General features: G+C 46.4%; 1 protein-coding gene across 1 annotated transcript; it reads left to right on the top strand.

The window, feature by feature from the left end:
- Window positions 1-684: 684 nt before the first annotated feature.
- Window positions 685-18722, top strand: LOC116377002 (tensin-3-like; the record flags this gene model as incomplete). The annotated part of the gene is made up of 16 exons (XM_031838520.1): window positions 685-802; window positions 5319-6566; window positions 9804-9961; window positions 10073-10205; window positions 10306-10389; window positions 12377-12509; window positions 13302-13861; window positions 13993-14079; window positions 14180-14311; window positions 15760-15855; window positions 16696-16773; window positions 16923-17000; window positions 17200-17368; window positions 17462-17530; window positions 17694-17723; window positions 17843-18722. Coding segments are annotated over 16 exons (3318 nt in total), but the record flags the coding sequence as incomplete, so codon positions are not given.
- Window positions 18723-18740: the final 18 nt, after the last annotated feature.

Here is an 18740-nt window from a genome sequence, read left to right on the forward strand (position 1 = left end):
TCTTTGTGGGTTTTATTCTCGGTAGTTGCGACAGGGAGAGGTAGTTGGAAAAGCAGACACAGAGCCTTTCTCCGTGTTCCCCTTCCCGTTGTCCTGTGCTCCGGGCCTCCCCCTCTGCCCCCTGGTGAGAAGGGACGTGGAATGTTGCAGAGGGGAAATGTAGTGTGAAGTGTGTGCTGACAGAGAGGTACAGAAGCACAGCATGTGCTGCCCCAGAGCCCCACAGGAGGGAAACTATGTGGTGCGGGTCTGTGTATGTGCAGCATGTGTTGTATACATCTGCTAGTTTCTTGTGGGGGGGGGCATGTGATGGTCATTTGATCAAAAGTGTGATATTTTTGCCCACCACCCCAACATGGATGTAGATATGATTTCGATCTACAGCATCAGGGGTGGAAGAATAAACCAATTGTCCCATGATGTGCTAAGGCTATTTTTAAAGGAATAGTTTCGCTTGGTAGCTTTCTTGCCGAGAGTGGGATGAAGATATCACGTCTGTACTGTAAATATGAAGCTACAGGCAAGAGCTAGCTTAGCTTAGCAGAAAAACACAGCTCACGAATTAACACAATCTGTATGGTTTGTTTAATCCATACATATGTGTTTAAAAAATTGATAATGACAACTATTATTTTATAAATACTACTCTCCTTTCAACATCTAGATGCAGTATAAACAAATTTGTTATTTTTGGGTCCAGGTGCCGACAGGTGGCAAAACGGGGCAGATGTTATCGTGGACTACAACACAGCAGATCCTCTTATCCGCTGGGACTCCTACCAGAACATCTGTGACGGTGAAGGTACAGTTATAACGCTGCATCAGTCACCACATGACTCACAAGACTTTCTGACAAAGCTATGGTCTGCCTAATGAATCAAAATATCAATGGCTGTTTTATGAAGGGAAGAAGTATGCAAAGGGGGTTATTTAGACATTAAATATTACTTTTCCACTGTACACACACACACACACACACAAGCTCTCTTTTCCTCTCAGGGAATTAACACGCAGTGTGACGGGTCCTGTGCTGCAGTGTGATTGCATTAACATGGGCGCACAGTCACCACTAACTTAGTTTGCGTTGCAAGCAGCGCTAGCGGGAGTTATTGCTCACAAGCGGGACTTGCAACCCAGGCGGGCAGGCCCTGTGGAGACGAGGCTTTTATTGTAGCGAGGGAAGGACAGGAAGCTGAACTTTACCTTCATGTTGCTGTGCGATGGGCAGTGTTGTTTCTGCATGAGGGATAGGGAGTGTTGTTGTATGTATACTGGGTTCGGAGGAAGAGCAATCGGTTCTCAAGTTCTTTTTTGTTGTTTCATCAAATGAATAGGCATGCTTTAACCATCCCACACACACACACACACACATATACACACTCTTAGTAACCCTTGCACAGACATACACACATAGACTCACACTCTGAGCCACCCTGTTGGGACGTCCCGTCCTGGCTGCGGTTGCTGCTCTCCACTCAACCACAGAATTCACAACAACCTCCCAGAATAGAGCGACGTGGTGGTAGCTTTATAACACAGATCCACCCTTTCCCAGGATTCATTGAGTGTTTTTATAAGCGACTTCCAGCTTGATGAAAATGAGCTGGCTTTTTTTTATTTTTCATTTTTCATTTTTCATTTAAAATACCCCAACACGTCCATATATAACTTTATGCACACCTCTGGGAATGCAATGAAAGAGCGAAACACTCACATTTAAGAAATCATCAAAGCCGAGCACAGATATTAACAGAGGAGGATTTTGTTTCCCCCCCCCCTCTTCTCTTGCCTTAATTCCAAAGCATTCATGTGGGATATTTACAGCCTTGCTTTCTCATGTAAACACTACATCTGAGACGGGAGACTGGGAGCTTTGTTGGAATTCTGCATCTACTTACCAGCAGTCCTCCGGCAGGCCCAGTTTGACTCCGAGAGGCTGTCACTCAGGGGCCGGTCGGGAGGAGGAAGTCTGAAGGACGCTTGCCACTGCAGTGCTACGGTTGTGAAAAGACAACCTCATTTACTTCAATGGCTTCCCTCCAACCACCGCTGAGAGTGTGTGCTTATCCCCACGTGTGAATGAAGCGTTGGGTTTTAAAGGATTGCTTTTTCCAGAAAGCTTGTTTACTTAAGTTTACTGTAGGTTGCCGTCTTTGTGTAAGCTCGGCCACACAGCTGCCGGCTGCGGAAATGAATATCCGATAGTGAATATTAAAACCGAGAAGTGCTGAATGGTAATCGCTCCCGTGAATTTTTGGTTTTCTTCCTACCTCTGGCAGTGTGTAGCCATGCAGACAGCTTGTGATATCTGGTTCTCTGCTTTCTGCTGCCTGCCTCAATGCATTTGCGTCGTCTTTCCAGAACCAGGTCTGGATCGTTCTCGGACCATGCTCTCATCTGTTTTCATAGGGTAGAATGTAACTCCAATGAAGACTGTTCACAGCCACAAACTTATCTAATATCTCAATCATACAATAGAATAGAAAACACAACGCAAAAAAAGAAACGGGGGACTTAATCAGACCAGACTAAGACCACCAATTCACGGTCAAACATAATCTAATATTTTGGGACCACAAAAACAGTTACAGTTATAAAAATGGCCATTTCCTTTTTCAAGAGGTCACTACAGAAAACCCTCCAACCGAGGACAACTGTACTGCTGCTGTTAATGAAAAAAACCGTACCGAGCAACTGATTAGCTGCAACCCAGCTCCCGTATACAAGTATTGTGCTGCCCGTGTCATACCACACACTTTACTTGAAATGTAAGAAAAGTTGCAAAAAAATAATTGAGAAAACAACCTAAGTCTTTGGATTACCCAGATTAACTGAGATGTTGCTTCTGCAAGGAAATGCTTTGTGGTTTTCTAATGTTTATTTACCTTCGTGCTATTGACGTATCTCAAAATGTCTGCATGGCAAGACACCACCAGGGGTATGTGAGAAAACGTTTAACGCAGTTTAACTCCTCCACAATGGAGCTTACCCTCCATATGAGTGTTTATTCTGCAGTCTACCCACAAGAGGCACATGTAGAAGCTCTGGGCAGATGATCATCATTATGCTTTTTGACTCACGGTTGTGGCATTCAGAAGGTGCGGGATAGTAGGTAGTAACTGAGAAGGAATGGGACTGGGTTGGGTAATTGCATATCCATACACAACCAGACCTCCTCCTGTGAGAGCAGCTTGAGGAACGGTTCTGGTTTCACCGCTCTCTGCACTGTAATTGGTGGATTATTCGGGGACTGGCCACACCACAACAGCCAACATGATGAATGCTGGATATAAAGGGTTTGACTGATTTTCTTAAGTCGGGAACACACTCGGTTAACCATGCAATGGGAGTGTAATCCCGATAGGTGAAACAGCTTCTTTTTTCTTTTTCTTTTTTTTTTTACAATTGCCGAACCCCACAATTGAGTTTCGGGCACATCTGTTTCTCGCCGATATTGTTCATGAGAACGGCAGGCGTGCAATTTCATGACACACAAAGAGGGAGAGGAAAAACAACTCGGCTTCTGCTTCTCCGAGCTTCAAGTAGAAGGCAGGGATTGATTTAATTAAAACGTGTCTTTTTACAGAGTAAAGAAAAGTCTGAAGCTGCAGGAATGTGGTCTCTCTGATCCTCTCCAGGCCGCCCTTTCTTTCTTTCTTTCTTTCTTTTCTTTTCTTTTCTTCTCTCCTCCCGTCTCTCCCCAGTGGGGTAGTCCCCTAATGTAGGACAAGAGGTCGGGTTACGGCTCTCCTCCAGCCTGCCTCCACACCTAAGCCCCGCCTCACTTGTTTACATTCCTCTGCCCTTATTTGGAGATCTCAAGGCCCCCCCCCATTGCGTGGAGTGCAAGCACTCTCACCTTCTCAGCAGAGGAAGAAAGCAAGGGGCCAACTTCTTGGTGCTCTCTTGATTTGACCCCTTACCATTATCTGCTGGTTAAAAGCCATGTCCGCTCTCGTGTGCCTGCGTTGCCTCTTCTCCCCTGTGAGTTTTGTTTTCCCCGAGACTGGGATTGTCTTGTGTGCTTACCTGGCAGTGGAAGCGGAGGTAAGAGATTTTTTTTTTTTTCTGCTTCTTGAGACAGATGGGTGGCCGCGAGGGGGAGGGAAAGGAAAAAGGGAGGCAGCACGATGACAGGGGTGACAGAGTGAGATGAAGAGGGGCCTGCATTGAGGGGGGAAAAGGGGGAAACATCTGTCTCGAAAGCTGCTTGCACCTTGCCAGTAGGAATGTTACGAGAGGGATTTGTTGGGGAAAACTCCCAGGCGGAACTGACCTGCATGGAGGCCTGAGCCGAGGCTGCTCAAGGCCGGATGCAGGTTCAACTAGCATGTGAGCAATGGAAGGGGGGGGGCAAGCCATACATACAGCAGCTTTTGGAGAGGAGGAGGGAGCTTTTATCATGTGTGTCTGGTATTCAGATCCTCCAGTCATGGTTTGACTGAAAGGCAAGTACTTAAGGCGGCACATTGAGGGAGAATCGCTGGAGTCATGTTCTAGCTCTCTATTGTTGAGGAGAGAGTGACAGCGAGGCACACTTCTCCTCCGGCCCTCATTTTGCGTAAGTAAAAGGCTTGACTTGATTTTTGTTGTTGTTTTTTTTTATTCTGTGATGGATTCGACTCTTACTTGCGAAAGTGATTAAGGAGGTTGTTTGGACATATGCTGAGGGGGGGTCAAGGGGCAGGCGAGAGGGAGTAGGGTGGCTCAATCACGGCAGGGTGAGGAATGCAAGGGGTCAGACGCTGAGGATCCACAGCCGCCTGAAGAACTTAACATCTATTATATAACCCGAGCATGAGAAAAACCCCTTTTGTCTGCGGCGCGCGCTGCATACACTAGCACCGTGGCAGTTCACTTCGAAGACTGGTGGGGAGTTGTCAGGGCAGAATGAGTGGAATGTCTTTGGAATAAACTCTGATTAGAATCTCAAAAAGAGGGATATAAACATTTTGGGTGATTTTTGTTCTGACACATCCTAATTAGGTGATCTGCTCCACATGTTGATTCACATGTTTCTTCTCTGTCAGTGTGTTATTATCCTAGTTATTTGCAGTCTTGATGTTTGCTCTGTATTGTCTGGAATGTTGTCTTCGTCAGGTGAGGTGTGATTGAGCTTTGTCCAGAACAGATTCTGAATGACGGGAGTTTTTGTGGGCTGACAGGACCGTGCATGCTGACGGAGTGTGGTTTTTGTGCCGCTTGTGTTCGTCTGCGTGAGTCCCCCCCCCCCCCCCCGCTGCTCTCTGTGTGTGTCTCTTCTGTGTTCGTGTGCCCATGCCAGCTGACCGTATGAAGCGCTTCTTCTATTTTTGCAGCGCCCCGCTCTCAAGGCCTAACCCGGGACAAAGCGGTGAACAAGAGAAGCCCCGGCGGAGGAGAGGCGACGCTGGGCAGAGGGGCCCGCACCACCTCCGCCACCTCCAGCCCCGACCACAGCGACCACGCCCTCTCCGTCAGCAGTGACTCGGGCCTGTCCAGCACTTCTCTGTGGGCAGACAGACCCGCACCTGCCCCTGCCACCAACATCACCACCACTACCACCACCTCCACCACCACCAACACCACCACCATCCGGCCTAACCAGGGCCCCAGCCAGCAGGAAAAGGTCCAGCTGAAGCGCCTTTTAAGTGGCTTCGGTCTCGAGGACTCCTTACTGGGGGAGATGGGTGATCAAGGGCCCAGAGTGGTCATCCAGCAGATAGTCCCGGCGCAAGTGCACACCAACGGAGACCCCAGACCCCGAGAGAGGGAAACGGACATCCTGGACGATGAGGTCATCACGGGTCACGATCTGCACAGCGTGGACAGCTTAGGGACCTTGTCGTCCTCCTGCCACAAGAGCAGCCAGAACTCCCTGCTGTCGGACGGCTTCGGGAGTCCCGGAGGAGAGGAGCAGCAGCAGCAGCAGCAGCAGAGCCAAAACCAGCACCACCTCCACCACCCGGCACCCCCTCCCACGGAGGAGTTCGAGAGGGCCTACGCTGAGGCCGGAAGGGGCTGCCTGAGCTCCAGGAGCAACTCCGTGGCCTCCGCTAATCCCAGCAGTGCTCCCACGGCCAAGCAGCACGTCTACAGGCAGGGCAGCTATTCCACGCAGTCCTGGGTCCGCCAGCAGCAGTTGGTCGCCGCGCAGCAGTTTATCTACATGCCCGAGGACGGGAACGACACGGAGAGGTACCCAGGGAACAAGCAAGGGAGCAGTTCACCCAAGGCCGGCCTGCCCACTGAGCCCCAGGGCCCCGCAAGGGACATGACGACGGACTCTTTGAGGAGCGCGCCACCGCACAAGGAGCAGGCAACGGTCAACAACAACAACAACCACCACCAGCGTGACGAGGAGTTCAAGTCCCTGACGATGGACATCGATAACTCCATCGACCAGCTCAACCAGCTGATCATGGACCTGGATCCCACATTTGTGCCGGTTCCCAGCCACAGCGGCTCCCTCAAGAGGAACGGCGGGACGCGCACGAACGGCTCGGTCTCCAAGTGCCCGAACGGCATCGATCTCAGATTCAGCGATAATAACGCCGCAACAGCCCTGAAAAACACACAGCAGACAGGTAAGACAGTCTGGGTGTGGTGGTGGTTGTGGTGGTGGTGATGATGATGATGTGGTGTGGAAGCCCAGTCGTGAAACACATGTGAAACATGTGTGTCGGGCCATTATGAAACCAGAGGAGATGTTTTTGCTAGAACCATCTAATAAACATAATCAACAGCTTTAATTAACGTGCTCGGAGCATTTCCAAACGGCCCTCTCCAACAGCATCTGCCTTTCTCCTCCATTCAACGACAGAGTTAACTTCACAAAAGCACTCCTCCTCTCCCTCTCCCACCTCACGTGTTTTAGTGGCAGAAATAGCAGGGCTGTTGCCAGCTTTTCAGATGTTTTCAGTGTGAATCTTGGGGGGGGTAGAGCGCCGTCCAGACTTGTCTGTGCAGTTATCTGAGTGGAGGATCAGTACGGTGCACGGAGAGAGGGAGAGCAGCTGTCACCGACCTGAACATCGCCGTCTCTCTGTGTTTGATTGGTAGATGATTGCATTCTGAGGCGCATGGATATTTACTAAATCACAGTGTTTCCCTCAGACTGTCCCACTGCTTAGCTCTTTCATTAGACGTTAGTCATCTCTAATAGATGCTCTCCGTTTCGTCGTCCCGCGTTCGTCACACTTTCGTCTGTCCAGCTCTTAGCGGTGATGCGTTCTTATATACATTTTCTCATTTGACTGTTGTTGTTGTTGTTGTGTCTGTCGCGCAGACGGAGGTTATGCAACGTAGTAAACATCCACCAAGTAATAGTTTCCACTTTGTTCATGTTGAAACTGATTCCAGGACAGATCCCGGGAGGCTATTCTATGATCTTAAAACACTGTTTCAGTCACTGCGTGTGCGCTTCTACCAATAAGCTGTACAATTTCGTAGAAATGAGCAAGATTACAAAATGCCTCTCTCTCCGATGCTACAGAGAATAGACCCTTTTCAGATTTGGCTCACTCCTACAGGTTATCAGGTTTGGTGCTATTGGCTTGAACATTCACACTAGATGCAATGAAACGGTCTTTTTCTTTCTTTGGCTGAGAACCAGCGAAGCAGAGAAAATGCACAAAGCTGCGTGGATGCTATAGCAGTGTTTGAATCACACCGTGCATGTGGTTGCAGGGGGGCACAAGATGGGGAGGCCTGAGGAATTTCCAAGAGAGGAACAAGTGAGGCCGGAGGCAATGCTTTTTCCATTCGCATCCAAAGGCATACCTGTCTGTGCATATCAAGCACAGAGAAGCGTCCTTCCATGAAACAAACGCCAAAGGCAATAACTTGTTTTGCTCATTGGCAGATAACCGGCAGGAAGTACGGGATTGTTGTTAATGTTGACTTTTATCCGTTTGCTCAGAGTCAGTCTGCCTGGCTGTGTTGCAGCATGAAGTGATTTATCGCGAGGGAAAGCTGGTTGGATTATATTGAGTGGCGCAAGTTACAGTATCCGTGTAACGAGACCAGTCACGCTTTTCCTGCCCGTCTCGTCACGTCATTGCACCACGCCTCCCATCTTGTTATTGTTTTTACTGTAAAAAAGGAAAGAAACAGAGAAGATGGAGGTAGAGGAGGAAGTATTACAGTATTTAAGATGTGTCAGGGGGGCTGGGACTGACATCGAGCAACTGATGAGAGGGGACAAATTCAGGAAGGTCGGGGATGCTCTAAAAGTAAAGCTTGCAGGAGAATTTGGTGCATCGCAAAGTTCTTCATCTTCTTTATATCTTATATGTTAATGTCAGTATTCACTTGATGAATTATTGTGCTATTTTTATGATGTTGGATCAAATAGAGTGCTGCAGGGACGTCATATGTTTGTATGTCAACCCCAGAGCCTTGGTTTCCTCTCTAAAGAGCCAATGGGATTTTTCCATTGGATTTTTGGATTATTGCAGAATATAAGCTCTGTGGCAAACACAAGTTTTTGATGCTTACACTTTTCGTGCAGCAAGTAATAAGCTAACGCTAGGCTAGAAACAAACTACCGCGGTCGCATTTAGCCACAGCTAGCTTTTTTTAGGACATGTAAAATCTTCAAAATTCACGAGAGTATTTACTGACATATTTTAATTCGTGGAACAAAATGGAAAAAATCTCTTAAGCTTGTGCTAAACACAGACCTTATTTTAGGCATCAAACCGAAAACACTTTGACTTTGAGACGAGGGGACCGGAACTCATTTCCAGGCTTTAGGACTCATTCCTGCTGCACTTGAATGTCCCAGTGTACGAGTCCTCTTTAGTATGGATGAGCGTTGTGGATCGATTCGTCTGTTAGTGTATGTACTTTTGTAACGCCATATTATAATAAAGTACATTTAAAATTCAAGTGAGAAATAATGTCTAGCTAAGGTAACCATATGGGAATGTTTTTTTGTCAATATAGCCTTAAAGTCATCCTGCTCATTGATTTGCAACAACCCGACACAACTAGGGACCTCAAAGGAGAGCCGCCTCAGGGGAAATAGCCAAATCTATGTTGCCTCACATTACTGTGTTTATCCTCATATTGCCCGACTCTACTCTTCAGGGTATATTAGGTGACAGAAAAGATGGCGGTGAAAGTGTGTCATTGGAGAGAAAGAAGGTCTCCCACTATTCAGACCCATTGCTCGAATGTTTCTCGTGCCTCTAGTACACTGATGCATTTAATGAAAGAGAAAGGGAAAAAAAGAACACGGACAAGTATGTATGTCAGTGTCACCCAGACTCGGTGAGTAATGATCCCCGGCATTAGCCCCTCTGCACCATTAGCATTCTTTAGGGCTGAGAGGTCGGAGCTCGCTGGGAGGGCTCAAATTAACACCCTGGTGCTGAGTGGCAACACTCTTCAGAGTTGTCACAACATTGACCCCCCCCCCCCCCCCCCACACACACACACACACACACACACACACACACACACTCACTCCAGCCAGACCTCCTGGCATTCCTCAGCTGTCCTCTCAAAACATGGTTGTAGGCAGTAGCCCCATGGTCACTTTATGGACTTGATGGGCTGAATTCAAATGTCATCATTCCCAAACCTTTTACAGAGAGTTGCCGTCAAAGTCGGTATTCAATAGTACCGACTAGAGGAAGATGCAGTTTTGGAAAAAAACATGTAATACTTCCCTAAAAGGTACCAACGGTTGGAGCGCTGGTATTTTTTATGTGAGTGTTATTTTTTTTAAATGTACTTTGCTTCCCTGAAGTCAGCGATGCCTGTTTACCTGCTAATATTAATGATCTGGTTGCTGCTGTCTACTTGTGTGTATCCAGCTGTCCAGTCCAGTGACGGACGGGCGGGCGTCACGCGGATCCTGAGTCGCCAAGGAAATGATGTCACGGATCAACCGGGCTTCTGTTCCTCAGGGTGGGGTGTGACGGAGGAGTACAGGGGCCAGCGGAAGTTCTCCCCCTGCGTGCCACAGTCCCAGGTAAGTGCAGCACATGAGCACAGTGTGCAACGAGCCCCTTCCCACCTCATGGATCGTTCTGTTCTGTTCTGGTTGGTTACATGTTTGTAAGTGTGTGTTGTTTGCCTGCAGCACCCCATGTTGTACAGGACCGACAGTGCGGACTACAGGGCCCAGGGCCCGGAGATGGACAGCGGGGTCGAGGCTGGGAGTGACATGGCTCCGCCCACTCCCGCCTTCCCCATCTCTCCACCAACACCTTATGGTAAGTGACGGAGTTTGCAAGTGCTTGCGACCAGCTTTCTTTGTCCCGTTTAATTAAATGTTCCCATCCTCGTCTCCTTTGTGTTTTGTTTTTTTTACAGTGAAAAATATGTCGGAATTGACTCACCTCAGGCAAACGCCATCTCCCAGCATGCAGTCTTATGGAGGCTACAGAATGGACCACGGTGGGTGCAAATCTCTACTAAACGCCAACTGAGCGCAAACGTATGAATCTATTATGGAGATTCTTCAAGCTGAGGGAAGAAAAAGTGGTCAGTGTTCGAGAATAGACGCTGGAAAACAGAACCATGGTATAAAAAACAATTCCCAGTATAATTTCATGTTGTATATATATAAAATGCAGAAATGTCAGTCCATTGTGATCTAAAAATATGGATCTTTTGACCTTTTTCTGAGCCTATGGATTTGAGGCACTTTATCATAGGAAGATAAACAGTTCACCAAGTTGCTGCGAAGAACTAAACACAACCCATTAAGACTGTTTTTCTTTGTGCAAACGCTCTTAACGTCAGCTTGTATTTTTCCATTGAACCAATTAAAGATAGTGAGTGACAAAAATGCAGGCAGTGAGTAGGAGCTAATTGCAAGAGTCTTCTTTCATGTCTGCCCTGCGACTGCATGTGTGTGGATCCACTATCTCATTAGAGCGTCGCTATTTCAGGTCCCTCTGGCTTTACCTGATAATAATGACATTGTTGTTTGTGGAATTTTGAGAGGTTTTGAGACTTGAGGCCCGAAAACAAAGACGTCTCATAAATGTTGAAAGGAGGGAGATTCCTAACCAGTCTGTGCCCTGCATGTTTGGTTTTTTGGAGAATGTCTGTGTGGTTTTTAAAACATTTTTTTAGACATAACAGTGTTGATGTAAAGATTAAAACGGAGCCTTTTTTTTTTGTTTTTGTATGAGGTCGAACACACCCTGGCTATAAGATTGTCAGAAGATCCTTTCATGTTTTTTTATTGTTTAGGGATTTTTTGATCATAGAAGTAGCGGAGAAAACTGAAGTATATGTTGTGCCCCAAGCCGTTTAAATAATTCAAATTAAATCAAAAATAATTTTAATCAAATACAGCTGATAGCGCCGTCCCGACCAACCAGCTTTCCCTTAGATAAACACTGCTCGGTCTGTCGGCACTTTAGCCGTAGTTTGCACCGTTAATGCTGTTAGCGCTGTTAGCACTGTTAGCACTGTTAGCCGCGAGCCGCCGGCCCAGCCGTCGCCATGTTGAGAGCCTTTGAGAGTAAATAGAAATGCTTCCAACCTCGTATTAAGCAGCTTTAAGTTAGCTGTGTTTTATTTGGCATGTTTTGGGATCAGTGTTGTCACAGATGCACAAGATTGCACATGTTCAGGAACAACCCACATACTTTCATTTCCACTCTACTTTGACCTCCTGTGGACTTGTTTCCATGGATCTAGAGTTAGTCTAAAGGCTGGAGGGCCTGGGAGCAGGCTGGCGTCCCTGCTGTGCCTCTCGCTGCCTCAGACACCCGGGAAAGAATCGCCACATTCAGTCTCGCCACATCTCTATGGTTACTGTGGGTCAGGAGGCACGGCACAAAAAAAACAACACTTTGGTTCCCCCCCCCATGAAAGTGTCTCCGTGCACACAGAAGGGAAATTTGGACAATAAGAAAAAAAGCAACTCTTTCCGCTTTGCACCTCTCATTCCTGTGAGAGTAACCCAGAGAGAAGCCAGATCCGGAGCCGTTGGTGGCTCCAGGCTTTGGCTGATTTGAAATAAAAGCTTTTAGATAATTATGTCAGAGGGCTTTTAATTTCTAGCTGCAACGGAGTCAGATTTGTTGACTCGGTGGGTTGTGGCAGAGGGTAATTGGTGAGTGGTTTTATGTGGATTGATGGCCATGCGGACAGTTTTTATTTAATTTCAACTCCAATATTGATTGTTTGTTACTGGAAAGAACCCAGAGCTCTCCCCAAAAGAGTTGCTGCCATATCGCACAGTTCTGCTCGTTACAGCCAGCTGATTTTCATTTGTTTTGGGTTGATTTTTGTTTTAGATTCAATGTATTTGTGTTCCTTTTCATTGAATTCAGCATTATGAAAACAAAACCAGCGCTTGACGACGTGAATGTGATCTGTAAATGTGCTTGAATTTGTATTTCTGGTTTTGTTTTCTCGTACACAGAACCCCGAGGATATTCAGAGATGATCAGTCATGTTGGAGGCGATGGTTTACCAGACTCCTCCATCAACTGCCACAGGACGCTAAGTGCTACACAATCTGCCTCTATTGTTGGGACCCTTCAGTGGACAGACAGGTACAGATCTGCCCTACGCAGAACCTTTAAGCTTCACCGAACATTGTTTTTAGTGCCAGAGGATAGAATTTCCCAAAGAAACTTCAGACTGGTGTTGATTTCCAGTGGGATCGAGAGTATTTGCAGCACTTTTACATGAATTACTGTACAATCTGCAAGTCATCTGCTTCAGAGCTAACCCCAGTGATGTCAACAATGAGGCCCAACCTATTTGCATGTTTTCATGCAGAATTCTTCACGTTTTTAAGATGAGTGGAAACGCTAGAAATTTGGGGGAAATATTGCACATTTTTACTCGTGGCTCAGGTGGAACGGTTTGGTGTATTAATAAAAACAAGATGTGAGAAAGTGCAGTGGAAGCAGACTTAGCGAATGAATAATGAAGCATGTGACTTAAAGGTCACCTGACAGTAAAGAGACGGCCGATTGGGACATCCGATCTGTGTGGAGAGACTGTAATGTTCCTCAAAGGAATACATGAAATAAACATAAATGCAATATTTCTTTCACATTTTCCAGGTTTTAATTTGAGATTTGACTGGCGCTCTTCCTCTTAGTTATCTTCTTCTTCAATAGTTTTGATGGTACCTGATGAAAGTGCCACCAACTTTATCGCCCAGCTACTAATATTCTCAAAAACAATAGTGGATGGAAACGCTCATTAATTTGCATTTTCCTTTGCAGATTTTCCTGGAATATTTAGTTGAACTTTGTTCCACATTAGAATGCAAACTTGACTTATGTCAATATACTATATGTTTATTACCTTTTATTTTTTTCTGTTATTCAAAGTTCCTCCACGAGCCAGTCCTGGCCAGAGCATCCAGTCCTGACCCGCCACTCGTCTCTGAGCAGCTATCCCTCGACCAGACAACCGCCGCCGCACTCCATGCCACTGGACTATGGCCACCACTCTCCTCCCTTGCACCACCCCCACATCCACCCAGCCCCCAACGCCCACAGCTCTCCTCGGAGCAGCCAGCGGAACTGCACGGCCCGCTACGTTCTCAGCCGTAGTCCAGCCCAAAGCTTCGACGAGCAGGACCACCCGGGTGTCGGGTACGGCGCGGACTGTCCCAACGCCGCCTCCAATCTGCTGGGAAACGGAGGCACGGACAGGGAACTTTTGACCTCCGTAAACGGGCGGAGCCAGTCACAGCTGCTCCAGATGCAGCCCCCGCTTCTGCCTGAGAAGAAGAGGGCGTCCGATGGGGAGCATTCGCTGGGAACGGCTTCTCCGGCCCTCAGCGGGTTCTCGAGTCCACACAGTGGGAGCTCCCTGAGTATTCCCTTCCCCAACGTTTTGCCAGACCTTTCAGCCCAGACGCTGGGCACAGCTTCACCTCTGCCAGGTGAGCCGCGGCCCCCCCCCTTACGAAGCTAACACCATCACTGCTGTCACATGGCTTGATAACCCCCACACAAATGAAGCAGACAAATGAAGCATGTACTGATTATTTTGCGTAATAATTCTGTTTTACAGATGTGCTGGCTGGCAAGCAGGTTACTGTAAAATTTGTGCAGGACACATCAAAATTCTGGTACAAGGCAGATATCTCAAGGGATCAAGGTACGCTTCCAGTGTCCACTTTTGTGCCAAAATAATAAAAGAAAGGAAACTTTTCACAGAGCTACAGAGCCGACTCACAATGATGTTTCTCTTCACTCAGCCATTTTGGTCCTGAAGGACAAGGAGCCGGGTTGCTTCATCGTGCGGGACAGCCATTCCTTCAGGGGGGCTTATGGGCTGGCGATGAAGGTGGCTACTCCTCCGCCCTCAGTCCTCCAACAAACCAAGAAAGGTACAGTAACTTTTGATGGGAATCGTTGGTTTATACAAATTTGGTTTGAAAATAAGACCCAGGTTCATTGTTTGTGTATCTTTTCTGAATTTTTTTTCTCTCTTGAAATAATGTTTTGGAAAAATACACGTATTTGCTGGCTTCCAATGAGAAGATAGAAACCAGCGTGTGTTAAGTATAGAGCTGAAGGCAGGATGCGGTTAGCCTAGCTTAGCATAAAGACTGGAAGCTAGGGGGAAGCGGCTAACCTTTCTCTGACAAAATTCAAAAATATCTACATGCCTACAGAGTCTGCAGAAAGATAAAGTTGATGGCTCTTTCTGTTATCATGAAGAAGATATCCTGTCACAGATTGGTCCGGTAGTACAGATTCCCTGGGAATCAGCCATCGCACACAAAGCCGTCTACAGTTACAGCCCCACTGTGCTCACCTTCATGCTGGAATATGAGAGTGTGTTTTGTGTGTGTGTGTGAGTGTGAGTGAGAGCTCGTCGCCGCGTTTCTCTCCCGGGCATCATCGAAGCCGAACAGACCCCATTTTGCCCTGATAGCCTGTTGTTCAGCTAATGTTTCAGCCCCTAACAAAAGATGTGCCTGGTCCATAAGCCAACTCTGATCCCAGAGCCTTCTCCTGGGGAAGCGGTCTGCCCCACATAACTCTGTCTGATATGGACGTAACACATCCAGGGACTGGGGTCAAAATGGTAGTGTGTTTGTTTAGCATATTCAGGAAATAGGATTTTTTATTTTTTTTTAGAAATAAAACAACGTCTCTCTAGGAATCTGGCCATGTTTCAACATGAAAACAAAGGCTGACTGAGTGATGATTCACACATCATGTTTTTGTTATTCAGAGAAGGGGCCAGAGGACATTAAATCACACACTGTGTGTGTCAGAAATGAGTTGGGAATGTTTACTATATTCCATCGAGGATGCTCTTCCTGGACCGGCCCACCCCGGCGCCCGACCCTTTAATTTCACCGCCCACTCACACCTGTCCTTTTGTTTGCCTTCAGCCTTACGCAGTCCAACGGGCACCTGTGTGTGCGGTGAAGTCGCAACGCGGCCCTTCTCCACACTTTCGGCTTAGAGTATTGTGGCTCCTCAGAAGTGTGAAACTCAACCCACCTTAAGGAGCGGGGCCTTTCTCCGAGCCTTTGTGTCGAGACATTCCTCACGTAAACTCCTCCTGCCCCCTCGCAGGCGCTTCTGTTGAATCCTAATCCCATTAATCTCCGGGGAGACTGAATGTGGCGATTTAACATGTTTTGGGTTACACTTCGGGGCGGGGGAAATTACATGCTGCACTGAGATAAATGCTTGGGGCCGTTATTTAGGTCAGAGTAAATCTAGGGTGTACGACGGAGGACAGTTTTGCTCAAACGGAGGAATTGATCATCTGCTGTTATCTCTTTCTGTCTCTTCTCTCTGTGCTTTTTGCAAGCAGGGGGCGATCTAGCCAATGAACTGGTGCGCCACTTCCTGATTGAGTGCACACAGAAAGGAGTGCGGTTGAAGGGTTGCCCCAATGAGCCCTATTTTGGTGAGTACCTACTCTGTTAAGACTTCTCCCTTCACAGCTGGTTAACAACAGGGACACCATCTGGCTGTTTGGCTGCACCTCACGAAGTGCAGGACTTCACACACCACACTGCCCTCTGTTGGTGTGCAGCGCGTTGTACCACTGTCTGCTGGTTGTCTGCATCTTAATGTGACACAGGAATGCACCTAGCACTCGATCCACGGCCTGCTGTTACATGCTTACATCTGTCCTTCTTAACCAGATTAATGGTATTTTCAACCTCCCCTGACCTGTAGTTGCATTTTTTTTTTATGTTTCTATTGGTAATAGCTTTACATCGTATGTTCCTTTCCTCTTTTTTTTTTTTTTTTAGCTATCCAGTATATAAACACTACCGTTCAAAGTTTTGGAGTCATCTTCTATATTGATGATCTTCTCCTTTCCCTTAACGATGACTATTATTAACGGAGACAAAAAAAGTATTATTCAGACACCAAATGTGTTATTTACATTTGAAATAGTTTTGTCCCCAAATGATGAAGAATTCAATTATTAAAACCTACATTTAGTCGATTTCTCCACAGTGTTACATGCACAGGGGAGAATACTGTTTTAAACAATTCAGTGTGCACTTGACACTGAAACAGGAAGCTGTTCCTATTTAAATCTACAGACATTTTAATGCTAAACCCATCTTACAAAATCGTAAAGTGGACTTCTTACAACCTAACACATTTATATGTCGATAACAATGCAATCAGACAATCAGAAATGTTGTGGTTTACTCACAGAAATTGATGCGACAATAAAGCCTCACGAGATCTCACTGTAGTATTGATTTGATATCTTGTTGTTTTGCAGGAAGCTTAACCGCGCTGGTCTGCCAACATTCAATCACCCCCTTGGCCCTGCCCTGCCAACTCATCATACCTGACAGAGGTAAGTGCTCCACACGCAGTCACAGACCTGATTTAAAAGATAAACATTATTTAGGTTTTGTGGCCTCCCATATGTCTGTTTAGCTTGTCTGGCCTGTTTAGTCACTTTCTTTGTTCACGGAGACGTTTTTTGCTTTTCTGTGTTCATAGATCCTCTTGAAGATGTTGTGGAGACGACCTCGCAGTCGGTCACCAACTCCGCGGCCGAGTTGCTAAAACAGGGTGCAGGTAATCAGGCGTCTAAGATCACTCGCTCTGAATAGACATCACGACAGAGCAATGGCACAAAAACAGTGTTCAGTGGCGCGGATCCACACGTTTTGTCCTTGCCCTGTTATTACGGACCTTGCCACTGAAGGCACTTGCTCGACCATTATTTGCAGTCATAATCCGAGTGTATTTTGAATCTGCTGATTTGTTCCCGCAGCCTGTAATGTGTGGTACCTGGGCTCCGTGGAGATGGAGTCGCTAACAGGCGTCCAGGCGGTGCAGAAAGCCACCAGTATGTCTCTGAGCTCCAGCTCTCCACCGACCTCCACCGTAGTTCACTTCAAGGTGTCCTCCCAGGGGATCACCCTCACTGACAACCAGAGGAAGTGAGTGCCACGCAAGGCATATTCACACCATACACACATGCGGAGATGGTTTTTTTCCTCACAATAATCACTCCCCCTGTCTTTTTTTTTTAGGCTGTTCTTCAGGAGGCATTACAATGTCAATACCGTCATATTTTGTGCATTGGACCCTCAAGAAAGAAAGTGAGTATTGCTGATTAAAAGTTAGGCAAATCAGTTATTATGTGGGATGTCAAAATGTATGCCGTTTTCTTTTTTTTTTTTTACACGTTGTCACTGCTAATTTTGAACGTGCAGTTGGAAAGTTCTGCAAAGCCAATAACCATCCTCCCTTCACTGCTCACAGGTGGAAAAAAGATGGCTGCCATTCAGCAAAGTAAGTAGATGATGATTATTTTTGACATTGGTGCAACCAGGGCAGCATTAAAGCAGTTATTTTTAAAGGGAACTTGGTCACTTTGAGGCAGATGACAGTGTTTTTCTCCACCTCTGCAGGATCTTTGGCTTTGTGGCGAGGAAAACTGGCACTTCCATGGACAATGTGTGTCACCTGTTTGCAGAGCATGACCCTGAGCAGCCAGCCAGTGCCATCGTCAACTTTGTTTCCAAGGTGATGATTGGCTCGCAGAAGAGCAAGTAGGTCTGACTCGGGACTGAGCCGGTCGCCTGGGCAGACTTTTACTAGTAGGAAGAAGAAATAAAGACTGAAAGGCTGAACAAAGGACACAACGTAAAGACTGAAGATGGTGACGTTCTCCCTGGAGATTAACTGGATATTACGTACATAATGATCACTTACCAGGACATTTAATTACATCTTTCAGTAGAAACATGTAAATAACTTCTCTGCTGTTATTTTTCTTTCCTGTAAAATTGTAAAGTAAGAAAACAACAAAACTATAATAAAACCAACACAAATGTAATGTCTTATACCGTTAGATATATTCTTTTATGACACATAACACAAAGGCTGCATTTTTATGGACAAATCAAGAAAACCGTACCTTATTTCATGTTATCTTTTTCTAATATTTAACCAAAACAAACTTCATTTAAGGTATTATCCTTCTGTAAAGTTGTAGCCGATGTAGACGCGCCTCTGTGCTGCATCTGTCCACCGTGAGGTATTTGTTGTGGAGTTTAAAATGCAGAAAAGTGGCGCATCCAACATGTATAATTTGGATTAAGGACAGGCTACATCTCGTACAGGATTTTCCTATTTTATCTATGCAATGTAAATGTTTATTTTTTTAAACCATGGACATTTGTACATGCACGGCATGTATGTGGCTTCTCTGAATCTGTTAAATCATTTTTCTTCTTAAGATGTATGTGAATATGACCACTGTGTGTGTGTGTGTGTGTGTGTGTGTGTGTGTGTGTGTGTGTGTGT

Source organism: Anarrhichthys ocellatus, unplaced genomic scaffold (genome assembly GCF_004355925.1).
Source record: "Anarrhichthys ocellatus isolate YVR2014 unplaced genomic scaffold, GSC_Weel_1.0 scaffold791, whole genome shotgun sequence".
Classification (NCBI taxonomy): Eukaryota; Metazoa; Chordata; class Actinopteri; order Perciformes; family Anarhichadidae; genus Anarrhichthys; species Anarrhichthys ocellatus.